Source organism: Tursiops truncatus, chromosome 10, assembly GCF_011762595.2.
Source record: "Tursiops truncatus isolate mTurTru1 chromosome 10, mTurTru1.mat.Y, whole genome shotgun sequence".
In the NCBI taxonomy this organism is placed as follows: domain Eukaryota; kingdom Metazoa; phylum Chordata; class Mammalia; order Artiodactyla; family Delphinidae; genus Tursiops; species Tursiops truncatus.
This window is the reverse complement of record NC_047043.1, coordinates 49,287,144-49,308,010: the sequence shown is the minus strand read 5'-3', so window position 1 is coordinate 49,308,010 and position 20,867 is coordinate 49,287,144. Positions and strand designations below refer to the sequence as shown.

The window sequence follows — 20,867 nt, the reverse complement described above, 5'->3', positions numbered from 1 at the left end:
TGTTTCCTTGCAGCAAACGCAGAAGCGTGACCCTGGCTAACAAATGGACAGTGGTGCCACTGAGTGGTACTCAGCCCTTCAGATGCAGCTCAACCATTTCCCCCTTTGGAAGGTCATCAATCTCCAACCCAACCCAGAGAGTTCTGCCTCCTTTGGCCTTGACTTTTAACCACCTTTATGGTGAGGTAGGCCTGTATTTACCACACTCTGCAGGTGAGTTTCCAGAAGTAAAGGGATTTTGATTCTCCTACAGCTCTATAACAAAACCTTGCTCTTGTTATACAGGATTTAAAGGCAGAAGACGTGAGCTTTTGAATCTAAAAAATGGTACTTCTTTGCTAGGAGACATCAAGTAAGTCTCTTGATCAAATTCTCCATTTGTAACCTAGCTGAGTGGGTTCCACATGAGAATCATCTGGGCATCTTTTGAAACAATACTGATGCCAGGGCCCGACCCCAGGGCAAATGAATTGGAACTTTTAGGGGTTTGGCTCAGGCATCTAAAAGCTCCTTAGATGATTCTAATGTGCAGCCAGAATTAAAAAAATAAATACCGTTCAGGGAGGATTTATTCTATATGGAGTGAAGAACTCACTGGGGACAAACTTAGGGCGTAGAGACGGAGGCATGGCAGTACCGGATAGAGGTGCCAGGCCTACCAGCCATGTTTCCCCACTTGGCCTGCTGTTAGGAAAATCACAGACTGCATTAATACTGTACCTTATTATAAATGTATACAGGTAGGGTCAAGTCCAACCCAAGCAATCTTAGTGACTCATAAAAAATCTTTTTGGGATGAGGCACGAATCATAAACACAATGGCCCCAAGGCATTCGTTTGCTATTGTACAAATTCCTTCCAGGAAGATCATTTTTAGATTAATTTTTAAGCACAGATTTTACAATTTACTATCATTTAAAGGGTGGAAATCCTCTGCCAATCACCAAGGGGACAATAAGCTTAAAGGAAGGTCTGTTTGAAAGATCTGAGGAGCAGGCTTCCTGAGAAAGCTGAATTTCTCAAGTGTTCTGACCCCAGGAGGCAAAATGAATAGCGAGTTCAAGGAGACGAACGTGAGAAAGTTTATCTCCCTTTAGAGAAACTAGCAAAGAAGTTAATAAGATACACAGTTCCTTAGATCAGAGTTAACAGTTGTAGATAAGCTTTTCCTTCAGAAAATCACAAAGCTAAGTAGATAAAACACACAAAAAAGATAAGTTTTAAGTCAACATGTTCCTGCAATGTAATTTCTCTTCCTGGTCTGTGATGTTTTTCTTTTTCATTCTATTTAAACAAACATATATTGAGCAGCATCTATATGATAGGTCTAAAGAAGGATCATTTCTGAAATGTTCAAAATGTGAGTATTTTCCTTAGTACAATTACATTTGCATTCACAGGAATCAGTATGTAAAAACAATAATTTTTAAAAAGGATTATATAAAAGATATTATTCCAGAGGATTTACTACAAAATCCCTTTAAAAAAGAAAGTGCATAAAAGGTAACACTGAAATATGTATTATAGTTTGAAGACAATCTCTCCAATTTTAATATAAATTCATGAACCCAGTCATTATGTAAAGAAGCTCATCTGTTCTAGGAAACATTCACTGAGGAGGAAGGATCAGAATGATCTGTGGTCCTGAGTCCAGGAAGTCATCCTGATGGATCTGGTGGGGGAGAAAAAGAGGTCCATGTGACAGACGGGGCTGCTTTAACGCGTTTCCTTAACCGAAATTAATTAAAACAACAACACAACCCAACTTCTTTTTCTATGTTGTGGGGAAAATAACGTTTATATAGAGCACAGTGCAGGAAGCAGGAATCTAAATTAGCTTTGCGTGCTGGCAGCCTGAATAATGCTTCTGCCAAGAGGTCATTTTTTTTTTACCAAATACTTTCAAAATGTCACAGTCACAGGCACAGTCTTCGCTACTCCTCAAGGTATAACTTCTTTAATATCAAAGCAATTTGACTAAACATTACATGTCTAATGTCACTCGTGTTCTGCCAGTCTACACAATCCTGTTGTCCCCTCCATCTTTTTCAGACATCCATCTTTAAGATCTGTGAAGGAACCCCAGACAGTCCTTGACCTCTGGGCCTTCCTACGTAAAGACCCCCATATCCCTGACCATGTCATGCACCTCGAAGCTCTGGGGAAGAGCAAACCTACAGGACTGGGGCAATGGCCACAGGTTTTTATAAATGGCAACATCTGCCTCCTGACAATGGTGACATGACCCTCAGAAAGCAGACCGCATGGTGTTTAAAAGAGAAACTGTCCCCACAAGAAAAGGGGAAAAAGAAAATGACTCACGACACAGTTTGAACTCCAGTAAGACTGGTGGACAAAACCCTCAAAGAAATGTCTGGCAGAAGGTAATGCTCCAGTCCTAAATGCGGCTTCTCAGGTTCAAGGCAAAACAACGAGGCTTCTGATGCCAACCCTTCCATCCCCTCTTTTGCAATTCAGTTACGGAAACATAAAAACACAATGGGACCAGAGTTTTGATCTTATATTTACTTAGATATTAAGCGGCGAGGGAATACAATGACTAAAAACAGTAAAATGATGAAAAGACAAATGATACTTTATGATGCCTCGGGTGGTTTCACCTTTCTGGGCCTCCGTTTCCATGTATGTCAAATGGGATTACTAGACTCATCTCAGAGGGTTGTTTCCAAGGTTACAGGTGACAGGCAAGGGAAAGTGTTTTACAGGTAACAAAGCACTCTATGAACGTATGGGATTATTAAAAAACTATTATCATCAGACATGGTCAATATGTTTTCTTCAAAGTTATCTGACTAGATTTTTTCCACTGGTGTTCTTTCCCCCATCAGTCTCAATTATAGTAAAGTTATTCAAATCACTTCTCTTTTCTGGTTCCCTGGCACTAGTTTTCCATCTGCCTGGACAAGTAAGTAAATGACTAGTTTTACAACATTTGTTGTGCTTTTAATTTTCATTTAACGGCTATTTTAACAATGAAAGACACAGTATACATTCCCAAGAGATAAGCACCAGAGGGTGGTTGGCAGAAATGTTCGCTGAAATAGGGTCCTTCCACCGCAGCCCTGGTCACTGCTGATAAAAGGCACGCAAGCCCATAGTGTCCTGAGGTTTATGCGGCTGCTTTCAACCAGCACAGTCCTCAACTATCCACCCTCACTCATCTCTTGGTTTTCTTATAACTTCAAGACTCTTCAACTGAGAAAGCATGATGGCCATGTCTGCTTCCATGGGCTTCTTGTGTAACCTGGGAAGATGATTTAAGAAAAGTGCCAAGACTTTTCAGGGGCTTGCTCCAAAAACTCTCCTGAACATAAATTATTTTAGAGTATGGGTCATCATCAAAACAGACCATTGTATCAGAGGTCAGGTGTTGTCTGGGGCTTCATTTTCCAGAACCTAAAGCTAAATGTATAAATAAAGACATACAGAGAAGAACAAAACTGCTTTGACTGGCAGAACACAAGTAACATAGACACCTAACATTCAGTCCATTGCTTTTACACAAAAGAAAAGCAAAGCCAATAGGCTTAGAGCAGAGGGGGTTCAAGTTCGTTGGAGCTCCAACAGTTATTCAAGAAGTAACCACTGAACTGTTAAGAAACCAGATTCCCTCCTGGGCCCTGAAGACACAAGACACATTTCATTCACAAACTGGTAACAGGAAACACTCTGAGTTTGACAAACTGCTTTGCAAAGTGCTGAATAAATGTAAGTGATTCTATAATTGCCACAAACATCCCCACCAACACCACCATCAAAATCTTGGAAGATTCATGTTTTCAACAGTTTTGAGAGCTCACCAACAGTACATCAAATTAAAAGTATTGTCTGCCGACACAGATGTAGAGAACAAACGTATAGACACGAAGGGGGCAAAGTGGTAGGGTAGGGGTGGTGGTGGGATGAATTGGGAGATTGGGACTGACATGTATACACCGATGTGTGTAAAATAGATAACTAAAAAGAACCTGCTGTATAAAAAAATTAATAAAATAAAATTCAGAAACAACGTATTCTCTGCCTAGTCAGTGCCACAGAAATATTAAGACACAAATTTCTTATTTCGCCTCCTTTTCCCCCATGGATAAAGCAGAGAGGGCATTGCTAATGCATGTCTACATAATTTTATGAAGTCTGCCCCAGAATTTCCACAGAGGAGGGTTCAGGGGTGATGACTCAGCTGGAAAGGAGGGGAGACGTGTCTGGAAGCCGTGCTGACCCAGGAAGCACACTAGCGATGGAGTCTAGACAGCAGGGGGCTGTGGAGACCACAGTGATAGAGGTGCTGAGACCTTCCAGGCCTTCTCTGGAGACCCATCCGTATTAAGCGCCCATCTAAGGCAGCCTTCCTACCTAAGTCTCCTGAGCACGCGCTGTTTTACCAGGGCTTTCCCAAAAGTGCAACCAGGAGTCCCCCTGTATATGGGATGTTTTGCATCAGGCAGGTGGAAAGATGTCTTCAGCCGCTCTCCACTGCCCCAATACCCCTCTATTCAACGGCCCCTTCTCCAGCCATCCCAACACAGGAGATAACCTACGAGTCAGAAAATGAAAGGCAGGACTGGCAATAAAAACCCAAAAAACAAAACAAAACAAAAAAACCCGTCCCAAGTCAGGTGGTATGATTTGCTTTCTGACTTTTCCTGGCCTCTGTGGTCACAACACGTTGAGCCCTCTAAAAGATGCACACAAGAACATAAATGAACCAAAGGCAGGCTGTGATGGATGGAAAAACAGCAGCCCTCCACACCCCCAGACTGCAGCTCCCCTGAATTCACAGAAAGTAAAGGCTGAACACACAGAAAACCTCCACTGTAAAGAACAACTTACACAAATCAGAACGTTCGAGATTTCCCACAAGCCCATGGTTCTCTCACACACCACCACACGTGGCTATAAATAACAAAGCCCTTGACGACACACTTGTGGGAAAGGGAGGCAGTCTAGTTAAAAAAAAAAAAAAAAAAAAAAAAAAACTTGTCACCGCCATGTTGGATTTATAAGCACTGTCCCTGGCCTTTAAAAGCAACGAATTCCAAACAGCAACAATCTTTTAGTGACAATGCATGCTGAGCGCCAGGGAAGAATCAGACAGACTGTTCTCCCTCAAAGAGCTTTCCTTCTAGGAAGGGAGTTAAAACACACACACGTCCAGCCACAGGGAGCTTCCCACCAGGGCCGCCCGAGAGGAAGCCAGGCCTGATGGAGAGGCTGTGAAGGGGAGAAATAGGACAAATCCAACTGCAGACCTGACAGAAGAAGTGGGGTTCGGCCAAGCGTTGGTTCAAAGGAACAAAGGTGCTGTAGGGCATGAAGAGAGAATGGGAAAATCGTGGGGAGCAGAAGGGTCACAGGTTAGAAAAGCTGAGTAAAACCAGGGCCTGAGGATGCACGAGGTCAGAAAGGGGGCTGGGGGAGAGGCTGGCACCATCCAGGCCTCCCGTGATCTAACTTATGCTGGGGTCCTTCTCTGTGTCCTAGGAGCCAGGGGTGCAGCCCTGACCTCAAAAAGGAAACAAGGGCCACGCAATCACCTAGGATCCATGGAGAGGATCCACAGAAGGCTTCCCGCAGGTCACCTATTCAACATGACACCTGAGGGGCAGAGTTAACTGATGGCGACGTATTGTGTATTGAAGAGATGAAGGGTGTCCATGGGCAGAAACCAACGAGGAGATCCTTACAGATGACAGAAAACAGGAGTTCAGACTTGCACTGTGGTAGCATAATTTAAGAGCAAAAATGCATTTCCTGTAACTGTGTTCCTGTTGTAAATAATGTCTGATTAAGAGACTCTAGGTATTAAAATTTGAAAGTTATTCTGATAAATAAGTTGAGATCTGATGGAACAGGAAGCAACGTGAGACCAGGTTGCAATGGGAAGTGTTTTCTGTCTTTGTTTTTTGCCAAGTAAGATGTCAAAAGAAAAAAAAAAGTCAGAAAATAAAATTATTTGGAAAAATCAGAAAGTAGTTGTGAGAACCGGTTGTTGCAACTGACAGGGACCCATAATTCTTGAAGACAAAAGTAACTGAGGGGCAAACATGGCCTTATGTTGAGTAAAATACAGAAGCTCATCAGTGAGAAAGCCAGCTGTGGGGCTCTCAGAACAGTCTAAAATTAATGTTGAAAGATTCAAGAAAAATTGAGTCCTCACTGAGCACTGACCAAATAACTTTCTCAAGACAAAAGAAGATTTTTTTTTTTAATGTTGAAAAGTAGAACCACTTCCTGAAAAACGTGACATTAATTCAGTAATTTATTGGAGACATCATTTGTATACAAGGGAGTGCGACATATTTTAAGCAATGCCGAGGTGTAATAGCTCCAAACGGATTTAAGGCCTACAGGTGTCAAGGTGGTCTGTGATTAAACACCTAAGGAGTAAACATGATGAATGGTGTGAGTTCAGCAGAGAAAAGGATTCCTGGGAGCTACACTTGGTGGTCAAGGCACAGTCAGTGGAGGAAGCAGCCAAGAAGGATGCTTTGGGAAGAGAGACGGGTTAAAACCCACTCATTAACTGACTTGCCCTCAGCAAATCTCTCTCCTGCTAGCCTTAAAGCATTACTTAACCCCCGTTAAAATGGGCCCTGTAGCTGAGGAGGAATCGAAGCACCTTCATAAAATGGGCAGCTATCCTCTTCCTCAGTGACAGAAACAAGTCTGATCTGACACACTGAAATCTCTGCACTTGACACCCCTGTGGAAAGGTTTTCATGCTGTTACAACAGTGCTTCTCAAACTTCGATGCACACACGAATCACTTGGGGGTCTTGTTAAAATGCAGATTCAGTGCAGTAGGTCTGGGGAGGGGCCCAACATTCTGCATTTCCCATAACCCTCAGTGATGCTGATCCTGCTGGCGGCTGGACCACCCTTTGAGTAGTAAAGTACTGGAGCATCTTTAGTTGCTGTTATCAGGGCATGGTAGAAAGGCATCATTTTTGAGCTCAAGATTCGGGCCTCAAGGCATACTATAAGTCATAAAAAGTAGATGTGAAAAGGAGAGTGAGGCTCCTGGAGAGTGAGAAAGTAGAGCCAGCAGGGCTGCAAGGGGAGGCGATGGAAAACAGAAGAGGGCAACAGAGGAAAAGGCTGGTTGGCCCGCTGCTGATTAGAATAAATAAGAGGTGACAAGAAAGAAATTATAAGAATGAAAGTAAGAGTGCCCAGGGTGTGTTGAGAGTGTTAGAAAGTATTTTACGAACAATGAACTTCAAGGGATTCCAGAATAGTGAATACAAAATGTTACTTTTGGGTGTTTTTGTCCCTTTTCACATATGGTCTTTCTCTTTTTTTTTTTTTCTTTTTGCCTAATACTATGGGTTTTAGAGAATAAAACATAAAAGTGAGCTGTAACAACAAGACCATCATTCAAAGCAATAGTTAGAAGATTCCTCCACTGCTGACTATACAGAAATGCGACTATAGGACTCACAGCTACTCCCCTGCCTAAAACAGCAGTCTGAAAACTGCCAATCTGGAGCAAATTCTGTCTTTTCTGAGAATATTTTAAGAAAAGAGGTGGAGAAATATTTGAAAGGCAAGACAAGACTATACTCAGACAAGTTTCCTTTCTTTTCCCAAAAAAACATAGAAGCTCCTTTAGGGCTTTCTCTCTTTTCCTAGACATAGCAAAGCATTTCATAATTCTCTAACTTAGGAAAACGCTTCACAGACATTCTCACCAGCTCAAAGAAAGGAGAGGATGCAAACACTGCAATTAACCAGAGAGAAATGGTATTCCCACCCAAACCAAGACAGCCTTTCTTCAGCAAGGAGAAAGTGGGAGCTGCAGTAAACATGCTCTTTAGTGAGGATGTCTGCTCAGGCACCTGCACTAGGGACATTTCAAAATAAACGTGGCTTCTGTTTCTTTTTTAAACAGCAGTTGTCTCCAACAAACTCCAATTGGATATTTGTGGTATTTGTTAGTTCCAACCTGTGATGACGTTCGGTAGTTTTCTATTTTGATTAGCTAAGGATTATGCTTTCTAAGCCAACAACAATGATTTCCTTTACTAACATCCAGAATGAAACATTTTGGAACATAAAAAGCTAAAAATCTCATCTAGGTCAGTGCTTGTCACTATACACAGAAGAAAAATGAGACCCAGGGAGAACAAAGGAGGTAACCAGGTCCCCCAGACACCTTGACTGCCAGTATGACAGGGTTTAATCTTCACCAGCTGTCTCCGAGGCAGATTCTTAATCTCAAACTAAGGGTCAGAGCTGGATTAGATCATTCAAGATCAAGGTTTTGTGATAATTACATATCTGCAACTTCTTTTCTGTTTGGTATGGGGCCTCTAAACTAGGAAAGTGATGAAGAGACTAGGAAAAAAAAACGCTTTGGTTTGGTGATGTAACAATGCAGACTCCAGAGTATTTGGATGGGGTTGGGGGTGAGGAGGACTTTGAATTTATTTTCTAAGCCAACCAGCAAATCCTGCCATCAGGCATGTAGTCAGGTCTTGTGGAAGTCGAAGCTTATAAATTTCAGGGGTACTCGTTAAGAAAAAGAATATAAAAATTAAGAATAGAAATGTAGGTATGAAAGAGAATATTTAGAGTGGCATCTTACACATTACAAATTTTAAGAAGCTGCAGATACCACAAATATAAAAGTTAAAAGAAAACAAATATTTTTATTAATTAACTGCCTGATACACCTCTGAAATATTATTGCTACATTTTTTGGTTACATTCTCTTTGATCACCTCTACCAATGATATTCCACGATATTCTCTTTAGAGAAAATTTAAAATAATTCAATCTTTCCTCTAGAACTGTTGATCAGAATTTGTAAATTTATTCTTGAGATAACTTGGAAGTTTTTTCCAGCTTCATAACTCATTATAAGTAATGTCATATAAATGTTTTGGGTTGCCTCTAAATTTGGGAAAACCCCTACGAAGTTGCTTTTACAGGTGAGCTGTAATATTCAGGGCATCGCAAGATATCTTAAATATTCTCTACCTTGATAACACTCGTTAACCACATTGCCAGGGCCCCTCCCAGAGCCAGAAGGGGGGCCTGCAGCAGGGAGAAGCCTTGAGGTTCCATCCACATCATGGTAAATCCACATTGGCACACCATATATAACCCCCACCTACTTATGCATCCTTGAATTCCCCCAATTCTTCCGAATAAAGTGCCTGTTCTATTCAGAATACCTACTAAATTCCTTGATGGCATAACTATGGCATGATTCAGCCAGGACTGTATCACCTGATATGTATATTTCATTTTCCCATCAAGGTCACAAGACAGGCCTAACATTTGACCACCTGGTGTATGGATCAAACGTTATTTTATTTACCTAAAGAAATTACATGGGATAACATATGAAAAACACCAAAGCCTTAGAAAAATGTTGGCTCTCACCATTATTTCTCTTAACCCCTAGAGTCTCCCAGCACCCACGCTATAATGGAGAAGTGGTTTGTATCAATCGAGGCGGCCTGGTCCAGTAGAGCCTAGCACTTAGGGTCTAGGTCCCCAAACCAGACCATCTCGGGTTCAACCCCAGCCTAATCATTTGCTAATTGAGTGGCCTTAATTTCCCTGATCTCTAGAGGACTTACAATAAGCATCATAAAGCCGACCTTGTAGAGTTGTTTGGAGGTTAAATAATACACGTGAAGCGCTCAGCATGGTCCAGGCAGCAGCAGTTAGTGCAGCTACAATCATTACTATGCATTATCAGGAAATCTGCCCACAAAATCTCTGGAGTGAAGCTTCCTCGAGATATTAACACCATTCAGAGCGGCATAAGCCACTGTCGTCTCCTTCCATAGGCAAGTTCTGCAGAGTTTTAGGATCACCAGCAGTCATCCACAAAGCAGCAGAGTGAATTTCCTGCCACAGCCAATAAATCCTCCATGACGATTTACAACTTTAACAGATAAAGTGGCAAATATTGAAAATACGAACCTGACTCTGTATTTTCCTTCAAAGACACTCATGGCTGTTCTGCCAAGCCCCCAGCTCCCTGCAATGCAGTTTTCACAATCCTATACCTTGTACAGTATCTTAACAGCTTTTTACTTCTTTATCTGTTCTGATATTCTTGTTTCCTTAAAAAGGCTTGAGAAGGCCTTAAGAAGGCTTGAGGAGGCCTCATGTTCCCAATACCCAGAGGAAATGCAACCAAGGCACTGGGAAATCTTAAAGAAACTGTGTAAGTGAAATCCTGGATAGAACAAGTCAAATGAATATAGCTGAAGTTTCCTGCAGGAAAAGACAAGCCATGAAAAACTGAATTTCCCCAAGGAAATACACCACTATGATTACAGCCAAACTCTTAGCTTTTTCATTAATGAGCAAATTCTCTACTCCAGGGAAAATATGATATAATCAACAATAACTAATTTTGTACCTAACACCTCTGCAAAGGTGTGTTGTTGGTGCAGATCAATCCCCAGTGTTGGAAGACCCAGGGCGGGGGGACAAATGGTGGCCCACAGACCACACGTCAGAATATTGAAAGTTATAAATCACACTGACAAACCGTTCGATCAAGTAGGTTTTATCCTTCTACCTTGATTGACAAATGCACTTCCATAACGTCTTAGAAAAGACCAAGTTCAACTTCAAACTCTTGACCTGCTCAGAGACCAGCCCTGGAACTGGGGAAACACTGTCCCAAACCCGGCCAACAATCTACCTTCCTCTTTCCACTGGCTGCTTCATCTGGCACCAAGAGGGACCTTGTGACATGTAAAACACCCAAGTTTTAACACTCACACCCCCCCACACCCCACACATACACGGCTGTCCCTTCGCCACCCCTCAGGCCCATAGACCAGTGGCTACAAAGGCCCTCAGGAAGATGGGTCCAAAGGTCAATGTAGGCTGTAAAAGTGGGTCCACAGCCATCCGAACAGCATATTTTGGGTTTCCAGGTACCTGAAACTGATCTATAAAGGGAGACTCTGGACTCAGAGGCCCAGGAGTCTCCTCACCCCATAACAGGGGCTGAACAGAGAACAATAAAAGCAGTGCCCTCTAAATCCCAGGGCAGAGGCTCCGTTTGCTCGTACACTAGGCCTATATTTTAACTGAGCAGAAAAATTGGGGGGGGGGGGAATATCTCATCAGAAAAGAGCAAAAATAAAAAACAGCCGCTTATCTTGAGAGCAGGCAGCCTTCCCCAGATACAATCTCACCCATCACATGCAGTTGCCCTGAGCTAAGTCCATTCTAATGATCTACAGCTTCAGCCCTGCGAACAAAACACAGACGCTAGGAAACCCTAAAGAGGCCAAGCAGGAGATCCTAAATGGACCACAGGCAAGGAGGCAGTTGCTCCATGTTGAGTGCCAAGACCTAAAAAGCTGATTATGGCAAATAAAAGACAGATCCTTTTGGGAGGAGAAGAATATTAACCACCTACAAGTTTTCTAAAAGTCAAATCATCCCCCTTTGTGATACTGGATAAATTCTACTCTTCAACATCATCCCCCTTGTGATACTAGATAAATTCTACTCTTCCCACCCTCCCCAGCAGCTGTTCGAGGTCTGTACACAGACGCTGGTCCTACATGCCTGGAATCTGGGGTTGCCAGTATATATCTCTGAAAACAGCGCGTGTCCAGCTGCTGTCAATGGTCAAGGCACAGGTCACCGGCAGTGGGTCCCACCACCAAGACGCAATTATCAGACTAGGAACAGCAGAGTTTTCTTGGTCAAAGAGACTCTACCCTATCCTGATTTTCGGTAGGACAATGACAATCAGGAAGGAGGTAGATCATGCAAGCAAAGCAAATCGTGACCTCAGGGGCATTGAATGGATATTAGATGGTAAGTTCCCCTTTCTTGAATACGATATCCCTTTACTCACTCCCTAACTTCCATCCCAACACACATACACACAGATATACCAGGGAAAAGGGCCGAGCAGAACACAAGGAAGACAAGGTTAGAAAACACACACACACACACACACACACACACACACACACACACAGGCAAACATCAAGTTGCTTTGTGCAGACTCTATCTTCTCCATTTATAAAATAAAGGTAATGAAAATTATCTTGTCGGTTTCTCCTGAGGATTAAATTAGATAATAATGTCAGGCGGCTGGCTCAGAACAGGTTCTCAAATGTTACTTCTCCCTTCTCCCCACTTGTCCTTGAGAGGAGCCAACTTACCCTGCTTGGCTTCCCAACCCTCATGACATGCCAGGCAAGAAGGAGAATCATCGTTATCCCACCTTGGTCAGAAACCACAAGTAGGTAGGAAGCAACATATTACAAGGGAAAGAAGGAGTGCAAAACAAATGGTGAGCATTCTTGCTGCTAATACCTATCTGCTAAATCATTTCTACTGAAAATCATGAGTTAATCTGCTGAAGCTGTACAGAAGGCCCCCGAGGGCAGAAGCCAACAAGGTGACAGAGTGATGCTTTTCTGTGGAAATTGGCTAAATAATGCCATGCTGTAGCCAGGAAGGACTTTTCCTCCACACCCTATTTTAAACTGTTTCGGTGGTTTGCATCAGACCTAAATAATAGCCACACTGCTCTTCTGCAGATAGCAGCTGCCCCAGGGCTGCACTTCCCTTAGACCAACTCACTTCACTGCTTATAAACCAAAACAGAAGACCCTGATGAAAAAAGAAACTTCAAAGCTAAGTTTAGATTTCGGCACTTCATTTTTAATGAAAGTCTCATTTCAACAACCTTCTAGAAAAAAAAAGAGAGAGAGAGAAGATTCAGTATTCACTGGCAAATGTCTTTGGTAAGACTGAAAAAGTTTTGCAATGGCTTTGAATGCCCTACATGAATTCAAGTGTACAACTAAAGAGGTTGGATGAAAACTTCTAGCAGCTTTCCATCATGTCTGTCAGAAGCTGACATGTTTGTCATCTTTTTCCATAGGTCATCAGAATGAAAGATCCAACAACACAGTATAAAACAGCCAAATTGCCGATTGAGATCAAAGCCAAACTATTCTCAATAAAGATTTTACCATTCAGACCAAACACCCAATAAATAGTGACTGCCTGGTTGTGGAAATGCTCGACTGACTTGCAGTGCCTCTAGGAGGATGAATGGAGGTTCAGCTCAGCATTTCCTGGGTGCTAAGTGATATGCCAGGCACTGCCACAGACCCTGGAGACAGAGAAATGAGTGGGACAAAGCCAGTGCCTTTGAGAGAATGGGTAAGGGAGTCTCATCAAGAGCTAATTCTGCCTTACTATTGTTAGCAGCGAAAAGAGAGGCCTGTCCCCGGGAGGAGGGAACCTATAGCTCCACCCAGGGCGTTGAAAGCAGGTTTGCTTAAGAATGACACTTAAGTCAAGTCTTAAAAGATGAATCTAAATTATCCAGGGTAGCAGGAGTTCCAGACAGACAGCAGCTTGAACAAAAGTGAGGTGGCCCAACTGGGGGCCCGGAATAAGGCAGGCACAGGAAACAATAGATCAATGAAAAACACGTTCAGAGGGACAGTGGAGGGAATGGAAGGAAACACAACACCCAACAGAGTGGGCTTTTGACAAAGGGGTCTAGAGTCAATAATGCTTCCAAGTACGCAGGGTTAAAATATACATCCTTCTCTGGGCCTCAACACAACCCCCATATGTTAGACTCAATGGAGGCAAAGACCAGACCTGTCTTATTCACTCAGAATACTGTTTCCAGGTCTGAGCCTCCTGCCTGGCAAAAAGTGACATTCTATAGATACTGTTGAGAAGAAAGAATGGGTAATGGTCACTTTCTGCAATGGCACCAATGAAGTGTCATTCTTAATTGGAAAAATATGGTTAAAAAAAAGAAAATTTTTTGAAGTTGTGTTGAAAACTGAAATGCAGACCATGTAGCAGGTATGCTGGCTCCACAGACAGCAATGAGGACTCATCATTTCAAGGTGGGGTGCTACCTTGAAAAAAAGGCAAGGAGGGACTTCCCTGGTGGCACAGTGGTTAAGAATCCGCCTGCCAATGCAGGGGACATGGGTTCAAGCCCTGGTCCAGGAAGATCCCACGTGCCGCGGAGCAACTAAGCCCGTGTGCCACAACTACTGAGCCCGCGTGCCACAACTACTGAAGCCCGCCCGCCTAGAGCCTGTGCTCCACAAGAGAAGCCCCCGCAATGAGAAGCCTGCACACCACAACAGAGAGTAGCCCCCGCACTTGCCGCAACTAGAGAAAGCCCACGCGCAGCAACGAAGACCCAATGTGGCCAAAAATAAATAAATAAAGGCAAGGAATCCAAAATGTGATGAGTATCTTATAGAAACCATAACTAGTTAAAAATAAATGGCCTAGAGGTGAAACATGTGCTTTCTGGGAACAAAAGCAAATAGACCAAAGATCAATTTCTGGACCTAGCAGTTTCCAGAACCCTGACAAAATCAGCAGTGATTTGGGGAAAGAAATTTATCTCTACAACACTTTTACCAACATTGAGTCCTCAACAAGGATCTCCTGTTAGGTATTTGAAAAGTAAAAGTTATATTTTTCAGATCTGAAGAGTTTTCAAACATTTAAAGTTTTCCCCCAAAGAGCAATTACTTAATTTCAGGCATTTAGGAAGAGTGAATCTACTAAGTCAAAAACAAAAACTAAAATACCTTTAAGTATGTACCTTAGTGAAGTTTGCTCTTATACTGAAGTCCTTGGCTCACTTGTCAATATACTAAATATAAGATGGATTTTTTAAGTAACCAGAGAGAAGGCTGTGAACAATCTCATTTCCTCTTATCTTACCATGCATTAAGATATTTTGAAAAATGTAGTGACAGATTACCAATTACGTTAGGAAAATCCTGAAACCATTTACTTCCATAGAAAATTAAATGCAAGTGGAATTAGGTTTCCCACCTCCATTATAGCTACCTTTGACCTTCAACTATCTTCAAAATGTAATTTCACATGAATACCAATCCAAAATGATTCCTTAGTTCAACCATTTTGTGGCTTTAATTTCATAAAAATATGAAATCTGTGGGTTTTGTAATACTGTCTAAAAGCCCAAATAAAAAGCCAGTTGGCTTTTAAGCTAATTGTTTAAAAGTGTGTATATAGATGAACTGAGACTGACTCATGAACTACTGAGTCTGGAATTTGCAAATCATAAATCTTATCCTCCTAAGCAAAGACTAACAGAATCAGGGCCCACTAATTTCCTTCTTTCGTAATCTGAAACAAAAGTTTTAACGATTTTTAAGGTACACTGAAAATTAAGGGTGCCGTTTAAAATATTAGCAAAATATAACTCAGTTCTTAAGAGTTTGGTGTATAATCAGAGAGTCGAACATTCTGGTACTGCAAAGTAAGAAAGCATCCAAGGATGAAACAGTGGAACTTTATTAAACTGTAGAACTCAAATCTGTGTCGGATTTTTTTGTTTACAATAGTCTTTCCTCATTATCTTAAAAACTCCCATCTCCATGCCACCTTCAGTAAAAAAAAATATAACTTTTAAAAATTTTCAATCCACTTCAAGAACTGTGAAATGTCCCATGTAGAAACTGGTCCATATTTCTTTTAGACAAGACCAAAGGTTAAGTCTGCCCCTGGCCCTTGGTAAACAGAATATGTGCCTCAGAGTGACGGGGACTGTCAGATCCTCCACATTTCATCCCAAATCCACACAGGGCATCTCCAAGTTACCAAAAAGGAGTAGAGAGACAAAAGATGTTAAAGATGAAGGGAATGTAAAATGATCCAAATCTAACCATGTCCTTTCACAGATGAGGAGACTGAGGCCCAGAAAGGTCCCAAAACTCCAAAGACTCCATTACCAGAACCCAGGTGCAGGTTCTCAGTTCTGTAGCAAAGAGCTAACAAAATTTCTAACTTTTAAGGTCTCAGGGATTCGGTACTTTCCATAACAAATACTTAAGAGTTCAATTCCTGCATTTTTCTCCCCTCAAAACCTCCTAGACACCAAGATCAGGTGGGCAGGGGGATTTACGATTTTAACCCTTCCGTTTCATTTCCACCAAACAACGGCACAGAACCTTCAAGTCCGCAAGACGGGGCTGTCCTGCTCCAGGCAACATCTCCAGCACCTAGCGCCTAGCAGGCACTCAGTAAATACTCCGCCTTCCACCTGACAAGCCCCACTCCCTGCCGCATCCACGCCAGCCCGCAGTGGAGCGAGACAAGTTTCCTTTGGCAATCGCCTTTCTCCTTGAAACTTTGCTACAGCAACTCCGGGCCAAAAAGCCGGTCCGCGGGCATGTGGCCCTGGGCAAGAGCTGAGGATGGGGGCCCTGCCCTTTCGGGGCACTGGGCGATCCCGGGCCGGGGACCAGGTGTGCCCGCCGCTCGCTCGGAGGCCGCCCGGGCCGCGTCCTGCCTCCGCCGATCACCAACTTCTCAAACTTCCCTTTCCGGGGGTGGGGGCGGCCCGGGACGCAGCGCCCTTCCTGCCCGCACAAAGGGGGCCGGGCGCGCCCCGCACCCCCGCCGAGACCACTTTCCTGGTCTTTGGAAAGAAAAACGTACCCGTCCCAGCGCAGGGTGCTGGGGCGCGGGCACCGGGGCCACGTCCCGGCTTCCGCCCGCCTCCCGGGCCGACTGTCAAGCGCAGCCCTGCGGGGCCCCGGGGACCCAGGCGCCAAGCCCGGGCGGGGGCCACTCACCCGACTTGGGAACGTGAGGCGGGATCGTGCTGGCGATGCGTGTCCACAGGACGATGTGCAGCGGCCACAGGCCCCCAAGCAGCCCCCGGCCCATGGCAGCCCCCGCCGCTCCGCATAGACCGGCCCGAGCGCGCACGCCGCGCCTCCGCGCCGCGCCCTGCGGACCCGCGCGGAGCAGCGGTGCGGCCAGATGTGGCGCCGCAGAGGGTGGCGGTGGGCGAGGCGCGGGGGGCCCGGCGGCCGAGGGGAGCTGCGCGGGAGGCCGGCCCGGCCGGCGGGTGCGCGCGCGGAGTGTCGTCGGGCCGGGCGCGCGAGTGACTCACGACTTCGCCCGGGCGCCGCGGGGGAAACAGGAAACTCCTCGCCAACAGCTGGGCAGGACCTCTCGCCGCCCCGAGCCTGCTCCCCGTCTCGGCTCCCGGTCCTCGCCCTCCCTCGCAGCTGCCAATCACGTCCCCGGGACCGGCCCCTCCGGGGCTTTGGCAAACTTTCAGCGGCCTCGCGCGTTCCCGCTCCGAAGACTGACTACGGAGCACTAAGTGCACACGTTCCAGAAAGTCACTAAACGCAGAGAGTGTCTGCGCTCTCCAAAGCACCCCCACCAGCATCCTCCCCTTCCCCACAACCCTCTTCGGGCTGTTCCTAAGTGCTTCAGAGCTGGTTTTCAAACTCCAAGTGGCGACTCAAGAGTGGATGCTGAAATCTGAGTTGTGAGCACTTTTTTTTTTTTCCAAGTAAAACAGTAAAAGTATTTCCTCATTAAACTTTGTTTCAGTTGTGTATGCCTAAACCATCACATTGTAAAATGTTTATTTTACTGTAGGTGGAAGTCCAGAAGTCTGTTCTCAAACTTTAATGTGCTCATGGACCCCCTGAAAATATTGTTAAAATGCAGATTCTGCTTCAGTACATCTAAGAGGCAGCATTTCTGATAAGCTCTTGGGTGATGCCTCCCATTTTGAGCTGCCCCTTTCTTCCTGGGGGGTGACTCAGTGAGCAATTATAAACAATAAGCCATCACAGAGTGATAATGGTAATGGGAAATATTATCTTCAGAATGTATCAGGTATGGCAGAAAGTGTGAAAGTAAAAGTGGCCTGGGAGTCAGCTAAGTGCCAGAGTTTGCCTTCCAACACTGCCTGTGAAGGGACAGAACTCTGAGCCCCTCCCCTGCAAAAGGGGACATCGGTGGGAGCAAAGGACGAACTTTCAACTTTCCCTTCTTGCTAAGGTGACCAGGTTTGCCCCCAAACTATCCTAGCGTACATCTGTTTCAAAGTTGAATTATTAACAGAACCCCCCGTCTCTTTCCCATGTGTCTTGGCTGGATATTGACTCATATGCTCATCCTACTTCCAGCCCCCTCAAAGAGTTAGATTCAGTACAGCCCTCTCTCTGGTCAGGAGATCTTCCAGCAGGTTACACAATAGACTCCTTTATCTGAGACAAAGCTTGTTTGCAGAGGCAGGTGGCCAGGCTTACTGGGAGTAAAGGCAAACTAGCTCTCCCTGGAAACCCAACCCCTGAAATCTTCCCTGTCAATCTGAGAGTTCTTTTGCTTGATCCTGGAAGTTAAGTCTTGTCACCATTGTTCCACCCAGCACAGAAGCTGACTTTTAGGAAAAGACCACTTCCTAGCTCTTGAATTTAGGATGCAGGAAGTGGGGTGAAATCATCAGGGTTGGGCATCTTCCTTCCCACCAACCTCCTTGCCAAAGCCACTTGAGCAAAGGAGGAAAGTTGAGTTCAAAATGTTTCTCTCCATTTCCTCCACAGGCCCTGCCCATGCCACCGCCACCCCTTGAGCAGGAGTCTCCCAGCCACTCACCCCCAATCAGGGCCATTCTGGGCCTTTTCACTCAATTTCTCAAAACCTAGCGAAAGTCAAATTTTCAAAAGGCAAACCTGATTATACCAACCCTTCTATTAAAATCATTTGATGGCTTCCCACTGCTCTTGAGACAGAGGATAGAAATGAGATCCTTGAAGGTGCCTTGAGCCCCTCCTCTCTTGTAACCTTGGGTTTCTCCTCTCCCAATGAGAGGATCTCCACATTCCTAGAATGCACCCCTGTGTTTCTCCCACACAGAGCCTCCCCCCTTTCCCCGGGGCACACTTCCCTTCCACTGTCCTTCCTTCTACCCAGCCCTCTCCTGGTCTTCCTTGGGTGAATCATGACTTCCTTGATGGGCAAGCTTTCCCTGACCTCCCTGAATAGACTTTTTAAAAAAAATAAATTTATTTATGTACTTATTTATTTATTTTTGGCTGTGTTGAGTCTTCATTGCTGCCCGCGGGCTCTCTCTAGTTGCGGCGAGTGGGGGCTACTCTTTGTTGCAGTGCACGTGTTTCTCATTGCAGTGGCTTCACCTGTTGCAGAGCACGGGCTTTAGGCACACGGGCTCAGTAGTTGTGGCTCTCGGGCTCTAGAGCACAGGTGTAGTAGTTGTGGTGCGTGGGCTTAGTTGCTCCGCGGCATGTGGGATCTTCCTGGACCAGGGCTCGAACCCATGTCTCCTGCATTGGCAGGCGGATTCTTAACCACTGTGCCACCAGCGAAGTCCCTGAATAGACATTTTATTCTGGGTCCACTTGGCACCATATGCCTCTCCTTTTTAGCACTTACTACACCTCCTTTCCCTTCTCCCAAATCAAGTCCAAATTTCTTGAGGACAGGAATTATATGTTTTCCTCCATTCACTATTGTATTCCCAGGACCTGGCACAGAATAGGTGTTTAATAGACATATGTTGGATGAATGAATGAATGAGGTAACCAAGATTCAGAAGAAAATTGTACTTAATCATCCTAATTATTTTATAACTCGGGAAAAGGCATTCTATTACCTAACAAACTGAGATATAAACAGGCTAGATTTTAGTCGAGGATGATGTCATACTACTTCCTTTTCTTAAAAATGGAGAAGTCTGTGGTTTGGTTTTGTTTTTTTTCTTTTTTTCTAAATTCACCCAAGTTCCTCTGGACAGTATACATACACTTCCTTGCTCCCAGAAACACTGAGGCAAATAAATGCCCAATTGATCCCGAAGGCCTTCTTTTCTATATTTATTGCAAAGAACAGATATTTTACATTGTTAGAGGCCAGATTCGAGGTATTTGATTCTGTCATCATATATGACTCTGTCATCATATATGACTAATGTTGATTTTAATTTTGCTTGCCTTTAATATTTCCAATTTCATCTTCAATCTCCTGTGAAACTGAGAGTCTGACTTTGGCATTGCCAAGTGCAAACTCACCTTTCAAAAAGCACTGAAGTGCAATCAGAGACACGTAAACTCGTATATACTGCAATTTGACAGTCTTACAAATTTGTCAATATGAACTTCCTTTAGGAATTCTCACTGAAAGAGCAGTCTGATACCCTTAAGCCATGGTCTTCACATATAATTGTATATTTAACGTAATATAATTTTCTGTGTATTCACTTAGGCAGTTAAGATACAATCACAAAAACTGGGCCTTTTGCAGATGGAAACAAAAAGATAAAAGTGTGACTCAGGGTTTGAAAAACAAGGAAGGTAATTTTTAAGTTCTCATCAAATTGAAAAACAATAAAAACCAACTGGAATGAAAGTTAAACAGCTTGAATATCTTCGTTTTTCCAGTTTTACAAACTCTGAACACACACACAGAAAACAACTGGACTGGATCAAAATGTGGTTATTGTAAGCCCTGCATCTCCCGGCTGTGATGAGGCAAGAATTTTTGACTCCCCTGTACTTTCTGACATATGGCTGTTGAGGTTACTGGCAACTAAAGCAGTGGACAGGGAGATTCCTCTCCATGTGAACTGGTCGTTCTGCGTCCTTATCTCTGGGCCAATTTTCCTTCCACTGCGAAGCAGACCAATAGCACTGAGACAACAGTGAATTTGCGAGGGAACCCCCTCCACACACACACACACACCTTTCAGGTCATCCGGGATGCTACCTCTTCCAGGAAACATATTGTGATTCCTCCAGTCTAATGGCATCCCTCCTCCCCCAGGGAGAACCCCAGAAGCATTTAGTTTATTTAACCTATTTTTTAATGTTTGTCCTGTTCTGGCATGGAGTGCATTACCGTTACTCATTTATTTGGGGGAATTCTACCTCACTAACTGTAAAGTCCTTGAAAGCACAGATTGTTTACTCAACTGTGAACGCCATTCTGTGCCCTGCAGTACTCAACGTATGTTTCTTGTCTTCACTAGAGGGAAAAATGAGTCTTTCTCTAAT

At 44.1% G+C, this 20,867-nt stretch overlaps 1 protein-coding gene across 1 annotated transcript in view; it reads right to left on the bottom strand.

Moving 5' to 3' along the window:
• TGFBR2 (transforming growth factor beta receptor 2) overlaps positions 1-17,144 on the bottom strand; it is a 95,109-nt gene extending 77,965 nt beyond the window's left edge. The window contains exon 1 of the mRNA XM_019946918.3: positions 16,626-17,144. Within this exon, the coding sequence (XP_019802477.1) occupies positions 16,626-16,719 (94 nt within the window). The 5' untranslated portion in view covers positions 16,720-17,144. The remainder of the gene's footprint in view (positions 1-16,625) is intronic.
• Between the last annotated feature and the right edge of the window lie 3,723 nt (positions 17,145-20,867).